This window comes from Hemiscyllium ocellatum, chromosome 18 (genome assembly GCF_020745735.1).
Source record: "Hemiscyllium ocellatum isolate sHemOce1 chromosome 18, sHemOce1.pat.X.cur, whole genome shotgun sequence".
Classification (NCBI taxonomy): Eukaryota; Metazoa; Chordata; class Chondrichthyes; order Orectolobiformes; family Hemiscylliidae; genus Hemiscyllium; species Hemiscyllium ocellatum.
The window spans coordinates 31,690,685-31,712,842 of NC_083418.1; the positions used below are offsets into that span (position 1 = coordinate 31,690,685).

Here is a 22,158-nt window from a genome sequence, read left to right on the forward strand (position 1 = left end):
GGGCTGTAGTGTTTCAAGAAGGCAGGTCACTCTACCTTCTCAAGGTCATTTAGGGATGGACAGTGAATGCTGGCCCAACCCAGAAAGCCCATACCAATTGAATACGTTTTTTTAAAATTGAGTGCTGCACTAAAAAGTGAGAAAGGAGTGGAACAGAGTACAGCCTTATCTTGTTTTGATTGTTTCTGAACTTAAGATTCAAATTGTTTTAAGTACATCAATACAAACTATTTTCTGTTGTCTCTCCACTGGTGACTTATTGAAGCACGTTGGGGAAGTGATTTAAAAATTACAGGAGAAGCCGAAGATCACACACAATCATATTGATAGCAGAGCAGGCTTGACAGATCTTTCTTTTCATCCTATTTCTTTGTTATTTTGTTTATTCATAATCAAATCAAGTGATAAAATTAAGATATTCAAAGTCTGACATAACTTATAGTAATATGGCAAGCTTAACAACAGTGAAAGTGAATTAGAAATTTTTCTTCTACTTATGCCCTTATTAGCATTACTTATCCTCCAGTGACTTGTGAAAATGCTATATTTTGAGCATGAGTCAGGACAGCAAATTTTAGCAGCATTTCTTAATATTCTTTCTTAGGATGCATCCCTGACAAGGCCCGTATTTGATGTTCATCCCTAATTGTCTTCGAGAAAACTGTGGTGTGGTACTTTCTTAAACTTCTGCAGTCTGTCTGATGTTAATGTACCTGCAGTGCTATTAGAAAAGGGGGAAAATATCTGCATCTTCCAATAAACATCATCAGTTCATGTGCATTTCCCACCAGGATCCTACTGGGCTGCAGTCAGTAACATTAATGCTTGTATCATTATTTATTTTTGAGGGGTCGAGAGGCGATTCATAAGAATGACCCCAGTGATAAAGGTGTTTTTTCACGAGTGGTGAAGGACCCTGGGGCTGTACTTGATGGAATTTAGAAGGATGAGGGGGATCTCATTGAAACTTACAGAATAATGGGAAATCTGGAAAGAGTGAATGTTTCACTGTTAGGAGAGACTGAAACCACAGCACACAGTCTCAGTGTGAAGCAAACTCAGTACAGTCCCAGATTTGACCCTGGGAAACATGGCTTACTTAGTACTCCAGATTAAAGTGGTGCTGGAAAAGCACAGCAGTTCAGGCAACGTCCGAGGAGCAGGAAAATCGATGTTTCGGGCAAAAGCCCTTCATCAGGAATAGAGTCCTTGTTTTTACCTTCCTTAGTACTCCAACATGCAGTACAGTTAGCTCCCAATTTCTGAAATTCCCATTGTCATTTTATTTTGCAATGGAATGTTTTTCTAGAAGAAAGAAGTTTTCTTTACACAATTTGCCTGGTCTGTTGAGGCTTCTGTATTTCATGTCTTTATTTTTAAAACACTTAGAGGAAGGAGGAATTTCTTCAGCCAAAGGGTGGTAAATCTGTGGAATTTGTGAGCACAGAATGCTCTGGAGGCCAAGTCATTGAGTTTGTTTAAGACAGAGATAGGTTGTTGATTAGTAAAGGGATCAAGGGTTACAGGGAGAAGGCAAGGGGTTGAGAGTCATATTAGCCATGCTGAAATTGTGGAGCAGATTCAATGGTCAAAATAGCCTAATTCTGCTCTGACATCTTAGGGTCTGATATTTGGGTCACCCTAGATTATACCCCTTCCCTGGGCTTATGCAAGAAGAATGGGTGTTGTGGGTGAGATAATCTGAAACTATTCCGTTTTAGATAGAGTACCTAGCACAGGACAGGCCTTCAGGAGAAATGGGGAGAAAAATTGGAAATGGCTTGCTACATTGTTCTATTGTGATGAGTAATGGTGACCTTTTTTCTTTTGTCTTCCTTTACTTTCTGATCAGGTTTGCTGAAGTATATCTGGGCTCTGAAAACTCCGTCCGATGCGTCATGGAGCTACTTCCAAAAAGAGAACTTCATGGACAGAGACCAGAGGTCATGCCTTGCAACAAACAGAATCTCAACCAGTTTGAAGCACAATCCAAGAAAAGTAAATCTTTGGAAATTCTACACTACATTAGATCTTCATTAACTTCTTTTCAGACCTGTATGTTTCTGATGCAGAGTAATACCTGTACGAGTGGAATGGTAGAAAACTGTTTCATGTCCAGTCATATTGGAGATTACTCTGGTCCCATGCTAGTAAGCCAGTTGCTAACACTGGCTTTTTGTGGCACAATATGTTTCCATTTGGTTATTCTAGCACATGCAAAATTAAATGGAAGTATTGTCATTAGATAATGAACTGAAAATAGTTCAATGGATAGTAAATTTCAATTCCATACCTTTGTCATATTAAGTTTTACAGGAGCAGGAAAACACACTTCTCTGAAATAGCTATTCATCAATGGGAAAGCAAAAAGCCAATGTTTTTCAAAAAAAAATGTTTCTATTAAAAAGCAGCAGTGGATATAGGAAGTGTCAGTACAATCTAGTGGGTTAAGAGAAACATTTCAACTGTATATTACACAATCAGGCTGACAGTTTTGGTTCAGAAGGAATATGATTCGGGATATTAATTCTTCTATTCACCATTGTTTTCCCTTCCTACTCCTCAACAGTTTAATATGACAAATGTTTCGGTTTTCATATTTGTGAACTGTAAATGTGTGTTTAAATGAACATTTTGGAAATATGATGGAAGGAATAGTGCATAATATCGTATATTTTTTCAACAGATCTTTTTGTTGTGTTGTGACCGTATTGCCCATTCCCATTAGTATTCTCAGAGTCCACAATCTTCTGCACGTTGTGTTGCAATAAAACCTTGTATTTGTGCAGTCAGTGCAAAATTAGATCTTACTGTGCTGCGTGATTGAGGGGGTAGAGAAACAAAGCATTTCATGATGACAACTTGAGACTTCAGACTGGACAGGTGATGTCTTCCATGTTGTGCATCATTTCTCATCAAGGGTTTAGGGGTATGTTCTTCTCCAAAAGCTGGAAACATCTTTTTGTACCACCGCAAAACATGCTGACTTTACATTTCTGTGTATTGACCCATAACCTTCAGAGCTGCTTGCCAGTCCAGTGGTTTTACCTGTCTATTCTAGTTTAATGTGTGCCTTTTTCTAATGCTTTCAGCAGGATTATGCACTTTAAAAGATAATACACTTTGTAAATATGATTCCATAAAGGGGCAGAATCCTAATCTCCCTTATTTATCAAACATTATAATTTTTATTAGCATTTTCTGTAATTTTTTTGTAATAGATTTACATGAGTGCTGTTAACCTTGGGAACTGGCTAGAAAGAATCACTGGGTCTAACAGTGTGAGGAGAATAAATTAACATGCTGTTAATTCTTTTTTTATCAATACTACTTTGATCACTCTCTCTCTCTGAACTTCCCTTTTGTTCAGTTTAAGCTTCAACCTTTTATTCTATATCCTGTCCCTCACTACATATATGTTACGTCAAATTCAATATTGTTGCACAGTTGCAATTTCAACTTGTTTTTTCTTGATATTTTTGGAACACAGGGCTCCTCACCTCCTTCAGCACTTCTTAAGTAGTAAGTCTACAGGTTTTTAAAACCCAAACTTGACAGTATTTAACTAATATTTCCTGATTCTTACTTTTTAAAAAAACCTTTATGTTGTTTTGTAATGTGAATCTTTGCCTAGTTTCTGAAAAAAAAAGTCCCGCCTGCATCAGATCTTTGCCTCTTTCAGTCACCTTGACAAAGTTACTCATGCCGATGGCACTGATATAATGATGTTAATTCAGCTCCCTCACACTGTCAGGCTCAGTCTCTGTCAGTTTTGGAGTACTGAACAAATTTTCCCCCAAGCACCAGTAATGCATTTATCTTTTAGACTGTGTTTGTACCCGTGTGTGATAACTATTGTATCTTTAAAATAAAATACATTGATCACACCAACCTACAATGAGGCTTGATGATACACTAATGTTATAAAATCACCCTCTTTGATTTTACTCTGCAATGTTGCATCTGAAATTCAGGAATTTCTGGTAAGTTGCAAACAAAACTATATACGGCTGGTTAAAAAATCCACAGGAAAAGAACTTTTTAAAAAATCTGCATTGTATATCTTAGTCATTTTAACACCAGAGGAGCGTTAGGACAAGCCAATGTTTCTAAATTTGTTGTTGGGATCAAATGTCATGAGATTGACAGGTTTTATTCCTTTTGTTCATAGTGCCAACTAGCAGATAATTACCTGGATGAGGATCCGTTTTGATCTGTTTTATTTTGGTATAGAATATTCCTTTGGTCTTCATTCTCCTCAAAATATTCTGCACTGGGATGCTGCTTACCTAAATGTTTGTTTGCACCACAGATATTTTCTATCTATCACTGTTTGCATGTAATAGGAGTTGAATAATGCAACTTGTCCATCAGTCATTTACTTAATTTCTTCACCTTCTTCTATTCATCTCTGCCGCTTCACTGGCTCTGTATCTCTTCTATGCTTTCTTTTCCACCTTCTATCCTTCCTAATCCACTTTCTTTTTATTCTGCCTTCATTTCCTTCCTCTTATATCCTGCTCTTGAGTCTGCATGCTCCCCAATACTCACCCTCACCTGACTGTTCAGCTCCTTCCATCTGGTTATCCCATCCCATTTCTCTCTTTAATGGCCCCATGAAACTACTCTTTTATGCTTCTTTCATCCAAATCACCATTCCATCTCTCCCACCCTGTTATTCCTCACCCCGCTTCCCTCATACCACTTTCTCTGAATCTGCTTCTTCAGCTCATTCCACTGTAAAACTTACTCAACTGTCCACAAATCGTCATTGTTCCCTCTTCCTGTTTCCACCCCTTATCCCCTCTTACATATTCATCACCTTGTCACCACTTCCTGTCCACTTCATTCCCTATCCCCTGCTCCTGCCTGCTTCCCCACATCCCTATCCCACTCCTTACTACATCTTCTGCTTGCTTATTTAATCTGTTCTCTATTTCCCCGTTATCTCTCTTGCATGTAGCTGGTCCCTTGCTTTCTCTACCTTCCCCATCCTTTCCTATTTTCCCCCTCCTCTTTATTACTACTTGCCCTATTTTTATCCTATAGTCTCCTTTCTGAAGCAATTAATTCTCGTTCAGGCATGCTCCTTGGGCACCCACAGCTCTCCACCAACGGTTCACTCTTCATTTGAGTCCAGCTTAATGGTCCTAGCACTTGACTGTCCTCATTTGTATTTCATTTGTAGTTTGTGAGATCAGGTGAATCAGTTTTATGAACCTGGGACTTGTCTATATGACTTGACTAAATTGCACAGTCTTCACTGTAAGACAGTTTGAAATTGTGAATCAATGAAACCAAATTTCATTCCAGTAGCTTGATTTTTAACAATATCTGACAGCGATTAAATTTTGGGAGTTGGGGAATTTGGAAAACGACAGGAATTCGTTTTAGGGCCGCAGTTATTTACAATATATTAATGACTTGGATGACAAAAGTGAATGTATCATGCCAAGTTTTCAGATGACACAAAAGTCGTTGAGAAAGCAAGAAGTGAGCATGATACAAAGATGACAGAGTGATATGAGCAGGCTAAACCTTGGTGAATATAATGTGGGAAAATATGAGGTTATGCACTTTGGCAGAAAAGAATAGGTGAGCTGAATATTATTTAAATGATAAAAGCTTCATCATAGAGGGATTTGGGGATTCTTGTGATGACTTACTAAAATCTAGCATATAATTTTAATGTGTAATAGGGGAGGCATATGGACTTGTTATCCTTTACTTCAAAGAGAATGGAGTATAAAAATAGGAAGAGTTGAAAAGGGTGGCGCTGGAAAGACACAGTAGGTCAGACAGCATCCGAGGAGCAGGAGAGTTGATGCTTGGGCTTATGCCCTTCATCATCCTTTCTCATTTCTTATAAAGGGCTTATGCCCGAAACGTCAACTCTCCTGCTTCTCAGGTACTGCCTGATTTGCTATGCTTTTCTAACGCCACATTTTTAAACTCTGACTTCTCCAGCATCTGCAGTCCTCACTTTCTCATATAAACATAGGGATGGCTTGCTAAAGGTACACGAGGCACTAGGCTGATAACATCTGGAGAGCAATTTTGGTCACCTTATCTCTGGCATTGGAGGCAATCCAGAGATTCAGTCTGTTGATTCCAAGTATGGGAGAACTTTCGCATGAGGAGAGGTTGAGTAGATTGGGCTGTATATATTGGAGTTTAGAAGAATGAGAGAAGCCCTAATGCAACATACAAGATTATTGAGGAACTTGATAGGGTAGATATGGAGCGGTTGTTTCTCCTTTTGGGCAAGTCTAGGGCAAGAGGGCATACTGTCCGAATAAGGGATCATCCTTTTAAGACAAAAATGAGAAATTTCTTCTCTCAGCAGGTATTGTTTCTGTTTCTTTACCACAAGGTTAGGTCAAGGTTAGGTCTTCTAGTACATTCAAGACTGAAATCAATTTTTAATCTGTAAGGGAATCAATTATGGCAATAGGGCAGGAAAACAAAACTGAGGATTATTAGATTAGCCATGTTCTCATCAAATGGTGGGGTTTGATGGGTTGAGTGGTCTTCACCTTACGGTCTTATGGGAGGAGGAAATAAATGTTTGTGAGTTTGCAGGAAATGGAAGAACAGAATGTTTGTGACTCCAAAGTGTTCTTAACTCTATAAATACAGAATCTATACAGATGAAGGAGGTTTGACTTTTTTAAAAAAACCTACCTTTCTGATGTATTTGTTTTTAAAAATTACTTTTGTCAGTTTTGAGTGTGTTGTGTTCTCACACTGGTTTAAAATAAAGGTTCCTGCTGATAATGGCATTGAGTTCAGCTGGCATCACCAGCCTTCTGACGTCTTAACCCACATGACTGTTTTTAAATACAAGAATTTGGATCACAGGTTTTCAAATTCTCTATAGGGGAGAATTGCCTACAAATGTAGGTCAAGTATTCATTCATGGGATGTGGTTGTCATTTACAAGACCAACACTAATTTCCCATCACGAATATTCCTCAAAAAGGTGTCAGTGAGTTGCATTCTTGACCTGCTGTAGTCTATAATTTTCTGCTGATGATACTTTGTGTAGTTGCTTGGCATAACTGAGAGGCTTGTTCAACTATTTCAGGTACCTTTATAAATTAATCACACAGCCATGAGTCTGGAATTACAAAAGCTATTACAGTTAAGGACTAAGATTTCCTCCCCAGAAGGGTATCAGTGAACCAGAAGGGATTTTATGGCAATCTAAAAGTCTAGTGGTCACTATATGTGCTACTAGCTTTTTAACATATTCATTCACAGAATGTGGGCATCAATGGTTGTGCCAGCATTTATTGCTCATTCTCGGTTGCCCTTGAGAAGGGCCTTCTTGAACCACTGCAGTCCATTTGTTTCAGATTAGTTTGCAGCTGTCTTTCTGAAATTTGAACTTGTGTCTCTGGATCATTCGTCCAAGCTTCTGGATTGCTGGTCAATGTAACAATTATGTTACTGTACCAGCTTAACTCCAAAAACTGATCATATATGAACAGAGTTGGATGACCTCAGCAACCCATATTGGATCCTCTTTAGAATCCCAGTTACTGTGTGTCTGGGAAACATTGCAACTTGTCTCCTCAACTAATGTTCAGGTATGCAATTATGACAGATCTCACTGGATTGTGGTTAGTACACATAAGACAGAGCCCCAACTGCTTCAAAAGCTGAGATAAATCAGCTAAGACGGAATCTGGGAGAGAACCTGGAACGTATCTCTTCCTTATCATGTGGTATTCATATGCTCTTGGCCATTGAACATCTATCTCAATCATTTTTATTCATAATTGTAGCTTCCTAGAAAATGTGATATACCCAAGACATAAAATGTTTCAAAAATGAATAATCTATAAAACAGGGAGTGGGATGGTTATTATAATTGTCTACCAGATAAGTCTACCCTTTCACTTCTTCCGTGTCCAATATTAGAATACAAGAAAGAAAGAAATAACTATTCAGTGGACTTCTAAACACTTGTTAATGAAAGTGAACACATGAATTTGACCTTGATGGACAACACTTGATTAATCGGTACTTTATTTGTCACTTTGATTAATGGCTATCCCTATTGTCTTTGGGTACCAAGCTAATAGCCGGTTTGGTTGAAATTGTTGGGATTTGTAATTCTGTATATTTCAACTTCTATATTGACATTTGCACATTCTACTCTTTTGGATACAGTAATGACCATTTAATTCGAGGCATTGTCCTAATTTGTTTACAATTAGCATACTTTTAAATGGTTATTATTAAACTGGAAGATAATAGATTTTGCCTTCAAAAATGTGTTTTTGTGCTGTGCTGGCATGGATGCAAAATGGCTATTTTTCTACCACTCTCTTGAAGGCTGCTTGGAGGACAATTCCAAATGTATTGCAATTTTTTATGAATGAATCAAGTTATCATGGATTGTAAGTCAGCACAGGATACTACCCAAACCAACCTGTTCTAACAGCCAAACATGGACTTTCTAACAAGAGTAGCTAGATGGTAATGTAATGTAGAACTTTGATCCAACATTTGTTCACTAACCAAGAATTATATCAACCTTGTTGTTTCTCCAGGAAGAGATGAACTTCTCAGCAATAATGTTCAAAATTTTTAGTGCATGTATCAAAGCTAAAATTAGAAACAATAAATCAGGTAGAAGGTGGCCAGAATTCAGACATCCCTCATTTCTCCTGTAAGCATCCAATCAACTTCTCTATACACACCAACAATACCCAGCTTTATTTCTTCACCGTCACCAATGCCTCCACCCTGCTTCTTGTGTTATATGACATTAAATCTTGGATAAACCACATGTAGTTTGACTGAAAGCATTCTGCTTGACTTCTAACTGAACATTGTATCCAAACCTTCTATTCCTTTTGCTAACCCAGTTTTCTCAAATTGAATCTAATGATGGATTCTTAGTGTCCACTTTAACTCTGAGCTGAACTTTAGACGTCCACCAAATCACTGTACCATGTCTGCCTCCAACTTATTTCTTACCATTGTCAAAATCCTTATCAAATCCAGGCTTGGTTTCTCTTGTGCTGGCTTCCTGGGTTTTACTCTATATTCACTTCCACTTGATCCAGGTACTGCTGCCATATTCAACTGTGTATTTTAAGTATATTGCCTTGCTTTAATGTCACCTTTTACAAAACCTTTCATCACATTTGCTGTTTTCAGCCCTCTTTGCCATTCACTTCCACTGCTTTTGCAACTTCAGTCCATTATGTGTCATTTCCTGTTGCCCAATGGCCCCGGTCTGCTTCATGTGGCAGAGCTTTCAGCTATCATTCCCTTGAATTCTGGAATTGTCAATATTTCTTTTAATTTTGCCATATCTCTATCCGTCTTCAATAGCTTTCTCAGAACTTAGATTTTCAACCATGCTCTTAGCCACATCCCATATTTCATTGCCCAGTTCCAATCCTGTGCAAAGGCAAATTTTCAAGTCAAAGGAAATAATGGGCTAAAATAGTATGAGGTATAATTCAATATTAATTTTGGCTGCAAGGATTAATATTAGTTCATTGTATCTTGTGAGGAATGAGAATACAAAGTAGGAGCAATATTAACTATAGTTCTAACAAATTTTGTAAAGATCAATTTTTAACAGATTAAAGGTGAGAGATGAGTGAAGGACTACCTGTCATATTAGAAGCTTGGTTCTTGTAATTTTCCCAGGAGAATGAAGAAATGCTGTGATAGTTAATAAATATGGAGGCAGTATTAAGTTACAGTCAGTTCTTCTATAATCCGATAGTTGTGTTCTTGTGCAACCCCGTGTTATAGAAAGATCGCACTTTAGAGACAGTACCTAAAGTGTTGACGATGTAATTGCATTACAGCCAACATATGTTTTAAAAGTTTGTGCTTTAGAAACAGTGTTCCCAATTTGTCAATCTCGTGACAGCGAATTTGCATAGACAAAACGTGTGTTATAGCAGAATGACCCATGTTGATCAGACCTTAGAATAGTAGACAATTATTAGACATAAAAATATGCTTTCAACATGCCACTCAAGATTGGACTCAGGGACAACACTTGTATGTACTTTGTTTATCTTATAGGTATATGAGTGTGTGTTAATTATATTGGTTTGTTTTAAGTTGGTTTGTGAAAGCTGCCTTAAAATTTTGTTTATGTAAAATATAGCACATAGTGCTAGGTTTTGTTTAGCTTATAATCATTGGGATTATATGTAGTCCCAATGTTCATGACATGAGGAAGATTGGAAAGATTGGAGAAAACGAAGGAGAGCTTTGAAGGAAATAAAATGTGGCATGTTAGAAATCTGCCATTTGTAATACTATAGCCAGATTCAGATGTTCTGCATCCCAATATCAGTCTGATTTTGTGAAGTCTGAACATCCAGTAGAACCAAACTCACTTTCTAGTTTAAACATTTGGAGTATGATTTTAACTATCTGAAAGTGGCTGTGGGTTGCGTGAATTAAAATCTCACGTTTGGTTTTTGAAAAGTAAATATCACAATTCCAAATGCCTCTCGAAATAAGGCAGACAAATGAGAAAGGAAAGAAAAAGAAATGGGAATAGAGGAGACAAAGGATATAAATGGATGAAGACAACTACTGTACCCTCTTATGGAATTTTAGCGAGTGAGAAATGAACTTCCTGTTTCCAAAAAACCAAATGCAAGTTATGTTAAAAAAAAAATATTGAAGTCAGATTCTGTGTCTGTGAATCACTGGACATTACATTCCAAGTCGCATCTCTCCTAGAATTTGGTAAGTATCCGTGGTTCCTCGTAATTTAAATTGGTATGCTCAAATAAATTGTGTCCTTTCGGTATTCAAATCAAAAATAGCTCCAGTATAAAGTCTGGACTATAAAACAGAAAATTCTAATTGAAGATATGACTTTAAAAATCTTCAAAAGCTAACAATGTACCTTTACAACCGTATCTCTTGTTTTATCAGCTTTCCTCATCCCTAATGGTATTGGCTCACTTTGGGGCTACCTTTGAATACCTTGACTAATTGGCCTTTTTTTTTGTGAAAACATTGATGGTGAATATTAGCAGATTTTTCCACTGTATCTGTCTTCACAGCTTGATCCTGTTTTCTCTGAAATTCATGCAGATATGAACATACAATTGCACATTTTCCAGATAGTCATTGGATAGTGGTCAGCACCAGGAGTCCTGGCTGATTTCCTTGACATAATCCCTTGCCATCCTTCAAGCTTTTTACTGCAATGGGACTAACCTCAATTGTAATAACCTTAAATTGACAATTAAGCAAGAGGCTTTCTTGGATATATTGCTTTCTTCAATTTTGATTAGAATCTTTATCCATTATGCACTGAGAGAACTCTACAAAACAAATGAGATGTATTCTGCTATGTTGTGGATGGGCAAAGAACAACTAGCTGATCAGTCTTGTGCTTCCTCTAACTTTGTCTTGATGGTTGTTTTTGGGGACGATTAGGGGTAGAGGAATAATGTTGAAGTACACATGGCTATAAAAGTGTAAAGTTTTTTCTTAGTTTGGCATACAGTAAAATTTGAGTTTACAGTCAAGTTCCGTTGCCCTAGTTCATTTAATCGGGACAAGTTATAATGGAGTGTTACTGTACTTGCATACATCTGAATCCTTCAATTGTAAAAACAAAGTTCTCTCATTTTCAAATTTCACATTCAAAGAATTTTGTTCAGTTGCAGAAAATGGTTGAATTTTGAGAAAACATTCAGAAGAAATGATGTTATTTACAAGCTAGAATAAATACAATGTTAATTTCATATTGTGTAGATAGTTTGCTACATCCGAAAGGTTTACTAATTCAACAAGTCTCGCAATAACATTGAAACCAATAAGCTATTGCTACTTTGTGCAAAATAGTACTTCACTGAGCAGTCAGAGTTTTGTACAAGAAATCCTTATCTTCCCAAGATAATTAAACTTCTGGTTTCTGCTTATCGGGTCAGGGGATGTTTAAACATTGAAGACGAGATCAAAATAGCAATATAGTAAAAAATAAGTTTGGCAAAATAGTTTGTACATTCAAAATTATTTTACAATGTATGTTTAATTTATTTACTGAGTCATAGGTTATGAGTACATTTTACCCAGATTATTACTAGGTGATGGGTGGGGCTTGAGGAGGAGCATAGGGAACTCGAGCTATGTTGTCCATCACTGCTTAAGTTAGAAGATGGTATAAGTTATTTGTTTTTCCCCTTTGCTAGCTCCACTTCATTCATTCTGTAATCTGATGTTCTGGCTTACACTTCTTTACTCTATTTTGGGCAGGCGTTCTGAATTAGTGACAAGAATGTGCAAAGACTGACAAGGGCTCTTGTGTCACAGTGGTGGTGACCCTACCCCTGGACTGGGAAACTTGGGTTCAGGCCCACCAGCTGTAGAGGTGTGTAATAACATCTCTGAACACATTGATTAGAAAAATAGGTTAAGGACTGACCAGGGCTTTTGCGCATTGTAGTAATACCCCTACCTCTCTGCAGGAGGTCAAGGTTCAACTCTCACCTGCTCCAGAGGTTTGTCTTAACAACAATTCTGAATAGGTTTATTGGGAAAAAACATATACAAAGACTGACAATTTCACCTCAATGCTTATCCCTCTGACTGTGGAACAGCGCCTGGCCTGTGCTCAAGTTTTCTGTTTCTACTTTAGCAGGAAGATGAACAGTCTGAATTAATAGAATAGCAAACCCTTGCCTCAACCCTCCATCCCCTGCATCTTTTACCTTTGGTGACAAAACTGTTTCACTTTGTAATTTTCCTACCCCATTCCATTTCTTGTCTCTTGCTACTTGTGTACTCACCTCTGAAAACTCCTTTAATTGACCTTTTGATCTTCGGTCATTTCTGCTGTTTCCTGCCTGTTCAGTGTTTTTAAATCATGATAATTTCAAAGTCACGTGATCTCAATCTATAATGACCCCACATTATTGTAATTTTTTGAAAATTAATATATTATAATTAGCTTGGATGTAATCAGTTTTAAATGAAGTAAGCACAGCAACACGATAGAATATTGCAATGATCCTGCTTTTCTGATTCTTATGTTCTGTTTGATATGGTGTGAATTTTTTGTAGAAATTTGAGCAATAGGAAAGGATCAATAATGCATCATCCTAATTCACTTTCTAGCATCACCTACATCTAAAAGAATGTACTGTTTGTGTAAACATAATTGTGCCTTAAAAATAGTGGCAAGAGTAGTCCCCAGGTGAAGCACCAACGTATGATGCAGAGTTTGAATAGATTATTAATGTAATGATGCTGCTTAAAAAAATGTTAGCAAAAAAAGATCGCTCAACACACTCCCACATGTGGCTGTCCCAGCTCTGACCATGTAAAGTCTAAGGGTGTCCATTCCCATTGGAGTGTATTCGCTAGTTGTGGTTACTCCCAGTATCAGCTGGTACTAGACTGCCTACAAGTTCTTCATCAGAATGTGGAAGTTTGTGATTTGGAGTAATCTGTAGGATAGAGTTAAATTCAGATACACTTTGTCAGTCTCAGCAATTTTAGCTTATTGTGTGGAATCTTTTTCAGTATTCATGATTGTTTTCTTTAGTTGTGTCCACAAATCGATTGTGTGATATTTATCGTTATTAAGGCTCAGTAGTAGGAAGCAAATAATGATTCTGCTTTGTTTAAATGTCTTTAATTTATTGTCATATAAAATTTTATGCTTTTAAACTTTACTGGTTTTGTTGTATTTAACTTTATTGTTTTTATAATCATTTAGAATATAAAATATGGAGTAAGAAAATAAGAATTTAATTCATCAAGTTAGGGGTCTTTACTATGCATAATATTCCACCACCACCATCTGTTGATTCCATGCATGATGGAAATGTCTTCTACTGACTAAAATCTTTAACTCCGTTTCCCAAGACACAAATCTAGACATGAATTGACTTATTTGTCTGATTGAGACATATAAGATTATTAAAGGATTGGACACTCTGGAGGCAGGAAACATGTTTCTGCTGATGGGTGAGTGCCGAACCAGAGGACATAGCTTAAAAATACGGGGTAGACCATTTAGGACAGAGATGAGGAGAAACTCCTTCACCCAGAGAGTGGTGGCTATGTGGAATGCTCTGCCCCAGAAGGCAGTGGAGGCCCAGTCTCTGGATGCATTTAAGAAAGAGTTGGATAGAGCTCTCAAAGATAGTGGAATCAAGGGTTATGGAGATAAGGCAGGAACAGGATACTGATTAAGGATGATCAGCTATGATCATATTGAATGGTGGTGCAGGCTTGAAGAGCAGAATGGCCTACTCCTACACCTATTGTCTGTTTGGGAATCTGTTCCATGTATCTCCCATCCTTTGTTGTTAGGTGCTTTTTAAATTGTTAACTTTGTTAGTGTCATAAATTTGAGTTGTGATTTTATTCAACTGTTGTGGCCAATACTAAAGGCATTTGTGGAGACCAGTGGATGATATTTCATTGACCTTTCCTATTAAATAACACTTCACTGGTAATCTATGGCTAGTAATGTTACTTTTAAGTTGTGTAGATGCACAGTCAAACAGCAATCTTCAATAAAGAAATTGCTCAAAAAAGTTCTCAGGAGCATTAGTGGTTAGCAGACATTTTAATCCTAGCATGGTATTAATGGTAAAAAGTAAAATATTTTACAAATGGATCAATTTTTTTCTCATTAATCCGATTTTTTCTTGCATTTGTGCATGACATATTAACTCTCCATCTCTTTAATCAAGCTTTTGATCACTTGTGATTTCATGTCAAATTCTGTCTGATAATGTTCATGTGAAGTTCAGTGGAAGTTTTAAACTACATTAAAACTGTAAAGTAAGTGCAAATATGTTGCAGTGTACAAAATATAGATTCTCTACGATGGTGTGTCTCTCTAATGCTTGGCAAACTCTACAATTTAATTAAGTGCCTGTATTTGTCTGAGCATAAATGTTTAACTCAAAATATACTTAAATGCTTGAAGTATTTTTCAGCTCTTGCAATTGTTGCCACCACCCCAAACCTAACTGAAGCAACTACTTTTGCTATCTATCAACCAGAGCGAAAAGTATATGTGCTGAATAATGCTTTACAAGCCAGAGTGGCAACTTTCTAAACAAGCAGAAATTGATTGTTAGAACATTTGAGCTTTCATTGAATGACCAACACTAATGAAGTTTTTTTACAAAATCTAACCTCTTCCCCTGCTGAATAAGTATGAGATGTAGAGATTTATAAAATCACGAGGGGCATGGATAGGATGAATAGCCAAGGTCTTTTTCCTGGGTGGGGGGAGTCCAAGACTAGAGGGCATAGTTTTAAGATGAGGGTAGCAAGATTCAAAAAAGACCAGAGGATGGTGCATGTATGGAACAAGCTGCCAGAGGAAGTGATGAAAATGGGTACCATTGCAACATTTAAAAGGCATCTGAATGGGCATATAAATAGGAAGGGTTGAGACATATATGGACAAAATGTTGACAATGTGACAAGGTTGATTTGAAATGTGTAGTCAGTGTGTACAAGTTGAAGGGCCTGTTTTCATGCTGTGTGACTCAATGACACTATAACTACTACACGCTCGGACACTATTAACTTTTAAAGTTATTGCAATCTATTTTAGCTAATCTTTATACTAATTTCCAGGATTTTCTTTCTTGGATGTCCACAAAGCACCTCTCCAGCATTTCATCAGAGAATAAATGTTGGTTGTGCCTGGTCAAGTTGTCAAATGTATATTATAAATGTTGGCCTTCATACTTGCTTAGATTTTGGGGAAAGGGGGCCAAAAGAGAAAGGGACATCTGTTGTACATACTTTATCTCATAAAGTCTTATTAGTAGGTGAGTTTAAAAACTTTTGAAAGAGTGTGCTTTTTCAAAAAGTTAATCTATTTTTCTAATCAACCTGTTCAGAGATGTTATGACACACCTCTGGAGTAGGTGGGATTTAAATCCAAGCCTTCCTGTCCAGGTATAGGGACACTACCCTGCATCACAACAGGACAAGACTACTGCACCTAGTATTTCCAGGCAGTCTTCCATTCAAGTACTGTACTAACTAGGCTTGCGTCTGCTTAGTTTCTGAGATCAGGTAAGGTTGGGCATTTTAAGATTCATTTGGCCTTGGGCTGCAAGAGTGTACTTATTTAAGAGTGATAAGGAGTTACAGCTGCGGTAAGAGTGGGGACAAATTAGGGTAGGCTATCCAAACTCACTTGACCATGACCTCAAAACAGTTTAACTCCCTCAGTCTTCATTACATTGTAGTCTCTAAAGTTTTAAATCCAGGTTTTATGTCACTTATTGACTACCTCTTAATTTAGCTGACCTCCACTCTTTTCAACATTGGTGAATCATCTGCATTATGAGCCAAAAAATATCAAAGCAAAGATTGTCCTATGAGGCAGGAAATACATAGTTTATGCATCAGGGATACTTTATGACTCTTAGTAACATAGCAAAACATATAGCTCTCAAAACTGTTCTTTAAATCAATGAGATCAGGGCTATACTAAACCCTATATGTATATATTCTATACTGTGACTCTATCTACATGCTTTCACTGATGATTTCTCAATAGCCTTGCCTGGCAAAAAAAAAATCAATTTCAGCTTTAAAATTATCAACTGAACTACCATTTACTTTTTTTTCTGGGAATTTCACTCTTCTATGACCCTTAGCTTTTCTCCTGAATAGGCTGGAGCTGATTTTAAGATTATGTTCTCTTGTCCCACATTCATCTACCAGTAGTTTCTCTTGACACCATTAATTTCTTTCAAATTCCTAAAAATGTAAATATATCTTAACTTTCTATATTCCAAACAGGTCTAATTTATATAATCGCATCACTAAACCCTTAGAGCCTTGTAATATTCTGGTGAACTGTGCTAAGGTAGTATCCAGAACTGTACAGGCTTTTGTATAATTGCGGTAAAACTTCTGATCCATTATATTTCAGTCTTCTAAATTTAAAGGCTAACTTCCTGGTTGTCCTTTTGATTTTTTTGTATCTGACTGCTGCATTTTCACGGTCTGTTGACCACCTGTTCCCCTAAAACCATTTGAACCTCTCCCCTTCTCAGATTTCACCATTTCAAAAATTCTCACGTCAGTCCATTTTTTGTCTAGATTGATACCTGCATTGAAATTCTTCAGTCACTGTTTTTTGCACTCAGGAAGTCATAACATTGTCTCTGTAATTGTATGCTGCGTCTGTAGTACTTACTTATCACCTACCCTTGTCTCCAAACCTGGATGTATGGCTGTCAGGTATGTTATCTAGCTCATTGTTAACTGTGATCAACGTTGAGGTCTCAATGCAGATCCTATTGAGCATCACTGGTTGCTCGCTTCTAATGTCAATACCTACCCAATATCCCTTCGCATATCTTCTACTGTCAAACCAATCTCTTAACCAGATTAATGATTACCTTTAATTCCCTTTGCATTACACTTGGGGTACTAGTCTCTTAAGTGGAATATCATTGTATGCCTCTGGATTAGTTACTTACTCAAAAAAAGCATTAGATTTGTTAGACATGGCCAGCTATTAAAAGCTCAAGTTGGCTCATATTTCTTTGTCCTCAGTTACTTTGGTCCTTTGTTGTAGATTCCCTCAATTGTACTTCAAACACAAACAAAGTAATTCAATTTTGGACACTCTCTTGCAGTTCAACATTGAAGTTACAGTTTAGTCAAACATTTCCAACTAATATTCTACTATGAATTATTGATTCTCAGTGTCACTCATTGTGGTAATTGGAAAAAGTCACATTTTATTTTTGCTAGTCTTCTGTGACGTGCTTCTAAAATTCTGTTGATTTCTCTATGAAAACTGAAAGCCAGTGGCCTTGCTGATTTGTTAAAAAAAAACACGGAAAGCAGGTTCTCTCTTGTCTGATTAGGAGAGCACTGGGTAAAATCAAAAGTGAAAATAAAAGCAGATTCCTTCTGGTCTGACTGGTAGAACACTGGAGAAACATGACCAGTGGCGTCAGGTTCCTTTGGTCTAACTGGCAGAACACTGGATAAAATTCAACATGGGAAATTAAAACAGGTTCCTTCTGGCTTAATTAGTAGAACACCAGAGAAACTCGAGCAGTGGAAATGAAGCAGGTTCCTCTGGTCTAACTGGTAGAACACCGGATAAAATCAGTGGAAATAAAGATCTTCAAGGATCATTGGACATTCCAGTATGCCTTGTTTTTATTGCTAGTTTTTTTTTCAACCCTGTACAAATGAATAGATTTTGAAGTTAGGACTTCTAGAAACAAACACAGCTTTTTAAATAAACTTATCAGATGAAATTCATTCTTATGAAAAATAACAAAATTTAATGCCTTCAAAATTAAAATGATAGTAATAAAATTAGAGAAAAATGTACATTCAAAGTGATCTTTTTAGTGGGTCATTAATTAGAGAAAAGTTGCTTTCTCACATTTTTTAAAATGTAGAATACCACTCTTAAGTGTTTTGGAAAAGTAGGAACAAAGACTTAATTTCTCTTCTTGCACTGTGAGACTAGATTTGCACCATACTGAGATAGAAGTGACAGTCTGATATAAATAGATATTAGAGTGTTTGGGAAACTATACTCAGATCCCAAGAGCTAACAGTATGAGAGGTACTCCACAGCTTGTACAGCTTGCTTTAGTTTAGCATCATATCTGAACCATTTGCAAAGCGGCGGAAAAGCAGTTGTTACGCCAGCAGGTGGTGCTATTTTGAAAGTGGACGATCATTACTGTTGAAACACTAGACATTATAGTTTAGGCTGAATGTTCTTATGTTCCAGTATGCAGATAGCCTCACTTTTGGGAGCATGTTTTCTAAATTAGCACATACTCACAATTTAAATGCTCACTTGCTTTTTAAATGTTTCCACAGGACAAAATCCCCAGAGAAGCCAATCACATGACTCAATGAATTCTCCAGACCATCGAGATTCTCCACTGCCACGGAGAGGGCCATCACCAGCTGAAAATGCCGCAGCGCCACCCAGGAGGGATAAATTACTGCCTTCCTTTCAGTTGCCCGGTAGGCTCCCGTATGGTGAACATCCACATGGAATACCACCGCCAGGCCTTCTGCCCCCTCCTATGTCACTTGCTCTCAATTCTGGATATGGACCCCCACTTCACGTGCAGCCTGGACCCCTACCCCCACCAGGTGCATTCTTAGCCCGACCTGGCCCACCAGGATCTCTTGTACCTCCGTTGCCACCAGGACTCCCACCACATTTGATAGTACCGCCTCCAGGTGCTATTCCACCTGCACCCCATATTAATCCAGCCTTCTTTATACCCCCAAATGCCGGCTTACCTTCACCAATTGATAGCAGAGGACTTCCACCACCACCTGGGGATGTCTATGGCAGGCCGTCACCCTCTCAGTACAACAGAGAGGAATTCAAACGTGGAAGGTAGGTACAGATCTATCCAGCTGAGTTATGTAATTTTATGACTTCAGCTACTTTTCAATTTATAGAGTCACAAATTCATATGGCACAGAAACATACCCAACTCGTCCATACATGAATTGAAATAGCACTAAACTGTATGGACATGGAAGAAATCTTGTTACACTCTTCTGAATGACTTACTTGATCACTGCTATGGGATTGAAGGGAATGATTAACAAGTGTTCTAATTCCTATCCAGTGACACTCCTTGGATCATTTGGAGTTTGGATGAGGACAGAATTGGGCTTGATTGTGGCACAATGTGAGCTCCAGTGAGTTGAGCTGAAACTAATTTGAGGTTGATGAGATTTGTCTGACAAAGGGACAGGAAGGTTAGAATCTCAATGTCATAAATTTGTGGGAAATTCCCTATTACAGTACCTTGGGAACTTAACTAAAACATTTTGAGGCATGTTCTTCCCAGCACTGGGCTCACTGCCTAACTATATGTTGCTTTCAATCTTGCCAAGAGTGGCAAAGATATGATGGGCCAAATAGCTCCTAGAAATAAAACTATTAATGTTATTAATATTATCTAACTTCTAGCAGATTACCATGGCTTTATTTGCAATTCAGAGGATACACTGTTTAAATATTGCCAAAACATTAAACTGTGATAATGTTCAATGTACTGCTTTGTTATTGATGGAAATCAAGGGAAAATTTGATTCGCTCTTTTAAGATCATATGGTCTTTATGCTGTAAGTAATCAAATATATTTGCTTCTAGTCACATTTTGAAGTCAATTAAAATTATTTTGTCACTAGATGTCTGAAAAATGTACTTTTGTGAAATGTGATAGTCATTTTAATGCAATGCCCAGAAAGTAAAGAGTCTGTCTCAAGGCATATTAGCATTGATTATATGTAATCTGGGATTTTCACATACTTGTGAATGCTTAGAGTCTAACATGCCCTGTCGAGTGGAAAAATAATCTATAGGTTAATGTAAGGCTAGTTGTTGTTTGCAATTAGCGGTTGTTTGGCTTCTCTAATATGGCAGATTATAGGTTATCTCATGATCAGGAGAAAGCTTGAAGAAATAATTGGCTTTCTTCCTCTTTATCTTTGATGTTATACATGGCACTACATACAAAGAATGAAACTTAAATATCAATAAATCTACTGAATATTTTAATCAGATGCTGTTTGTAAATAGGAATAATGTTGCCTCCTATTGGAATTTGCTCACTTTTGTCTTAGAAAGCATAAGAAGAGGAATCAGCTCTGTAACACAACCAACCAAACAGGCTATGAATAGACATCCATAGTGAGACGGAGCATCAAGACCCTTAAGTGAACCTGAAAAACTTGATCACTTAGCCATCAACAATCTAGTATTAATTTTCTGATCTTGTTTCTAAACTTTGAGTTATCACTTGAGGGATAGGATGAGGTGATGACTAACTGTTTTATTTGGATTTATGTGTCAAGAATGAAATGCCTTTCCCTTTGCAGAGATCCTGATTCCAGTAGTCCTCCTCTTAATGAAGCAGAGTTTGAAGAAATGATGAACAAAAACCGAGCGATTTCCAGCAGTGCCATCTCCAAAGCTGTGGCTGGTGCGAGCACAGGTAAGTAATTCAGCAAGAGTAGGCCTTCAATACAATTTCTATGCATTTAATAACTTGACAGCTACAAAACTGTACTAATCAACAATGAGTTAAGATTATGGGTATCAGAAAACGAGTTTTGAGAAGATTTATAGCTCAGGTTGAGATTCTGGATGTAGGTTTGCTCGCTGAGCTGTAAGGTTCATTTTCAGACGTTTCGTCACCATACTTCAATAACCTCTGGACGAAGCATTGCTGATGATTCCTGCTGTCTATTTATATGTTTGGGTTTCTATAGGTTCGTGATATCATTTCCTATTGTGATGTCATTTCCTGTTTGTTTTCTCAAGGGGTCGTAAATCGGGTTCAAGTCAATGTGTTTGTTGATAAAGTTCTGTTTGGAACACCATGCTTCTAGGAATTCTTGTGCGTCTGTGTTTGGCTTGTCCTAGGATGGGTGTGTCGCCCCAGTCAAAGTGGTGTCCTTCTTATCTGTATGTAAGGACACTAGTGAGAGAGGGTCATGTCGTTTTGTGGCTAGTTGATGTTCATGTATCCTGGTGGCTAGTTTTCTGCCTGTTTATCCAATGTAGTGTTTGTTACAGTCTTTGCACAGTATTTTGTATATGACATTAGTTTTGCTCATTGTCTGTATAGGGTCTTTCAAGGTCATTAGTGGGTTTGCCAAGCGGTCTGACTTGTCTGCTTGTCATTTCTGAGATGTCTTTGATGTAGGGGAGAATGGCTAGGGTTTCTGGCTGTGTTTAGTCTGCTTGTTTAGGTTTGTTGCTGAGAAATCTGCAGACTATGTTCATTGGGTACCCAATCTTTTTGATTACACTGTATTGGTGATTTTCCTCTGCTGTCCATAGTTCCTTTGTGCTGCAGTTTGTGGGGGCTCGTTGGAATAATGTTCTGATGCAGCTTCAGCCCATTGGACAGACGGACTACAGACAAACCAACGGACACCCATGGAATCTCCGATATCTGGGTTCTTAGAAGAGACAGTAATTCAAAGTTTGTGAGAAGATTTGTAGCTCGGGTGCTCGTTGTTGTGGTTCTGTTCGCTGAGCTGGGAGTTTTTCTTGCAAACATTTCGTCCCCTTTCTAGGTGACATCTTCAGTGCTTGGGAGCCTCCTGTGAAGCGCTTCTGTGCTGATTCCTCCGGCTGTT

At 37.6% G+C, this 22,158-nt stretch overlaps 1 protein-coding gene across 1 annotated transcript in view; it reads left to right on the forward strand.

Annotated features, from left to right (window-relative positions):
• The window catches only part of LOC132824401 (cleavage and polyadenylation specificity factor subunit 6-like), an 86,183-nt gene that overhangs the window by 47,528 nt on the left and 16,497 nt on the right, over positions 1-22,158 (forward strand). Inside the window, exons 4-6 of the mRNA XM_060838828.1 lie at positions 1,853-1,998; positions 18,859-19,393; positions 20,890-21,005. Coding sequence (XP_060694811.1) covers positions 1,853-1,998; positions 18,859-19,393; positions 20,890-21,005 — 797 coding nt within the window. The remainder of the gene's footprint in view (positions 1-1,852; positions 1,999-18,858; positions 19,394-20,889; positions 21,006-22,158) is intronic.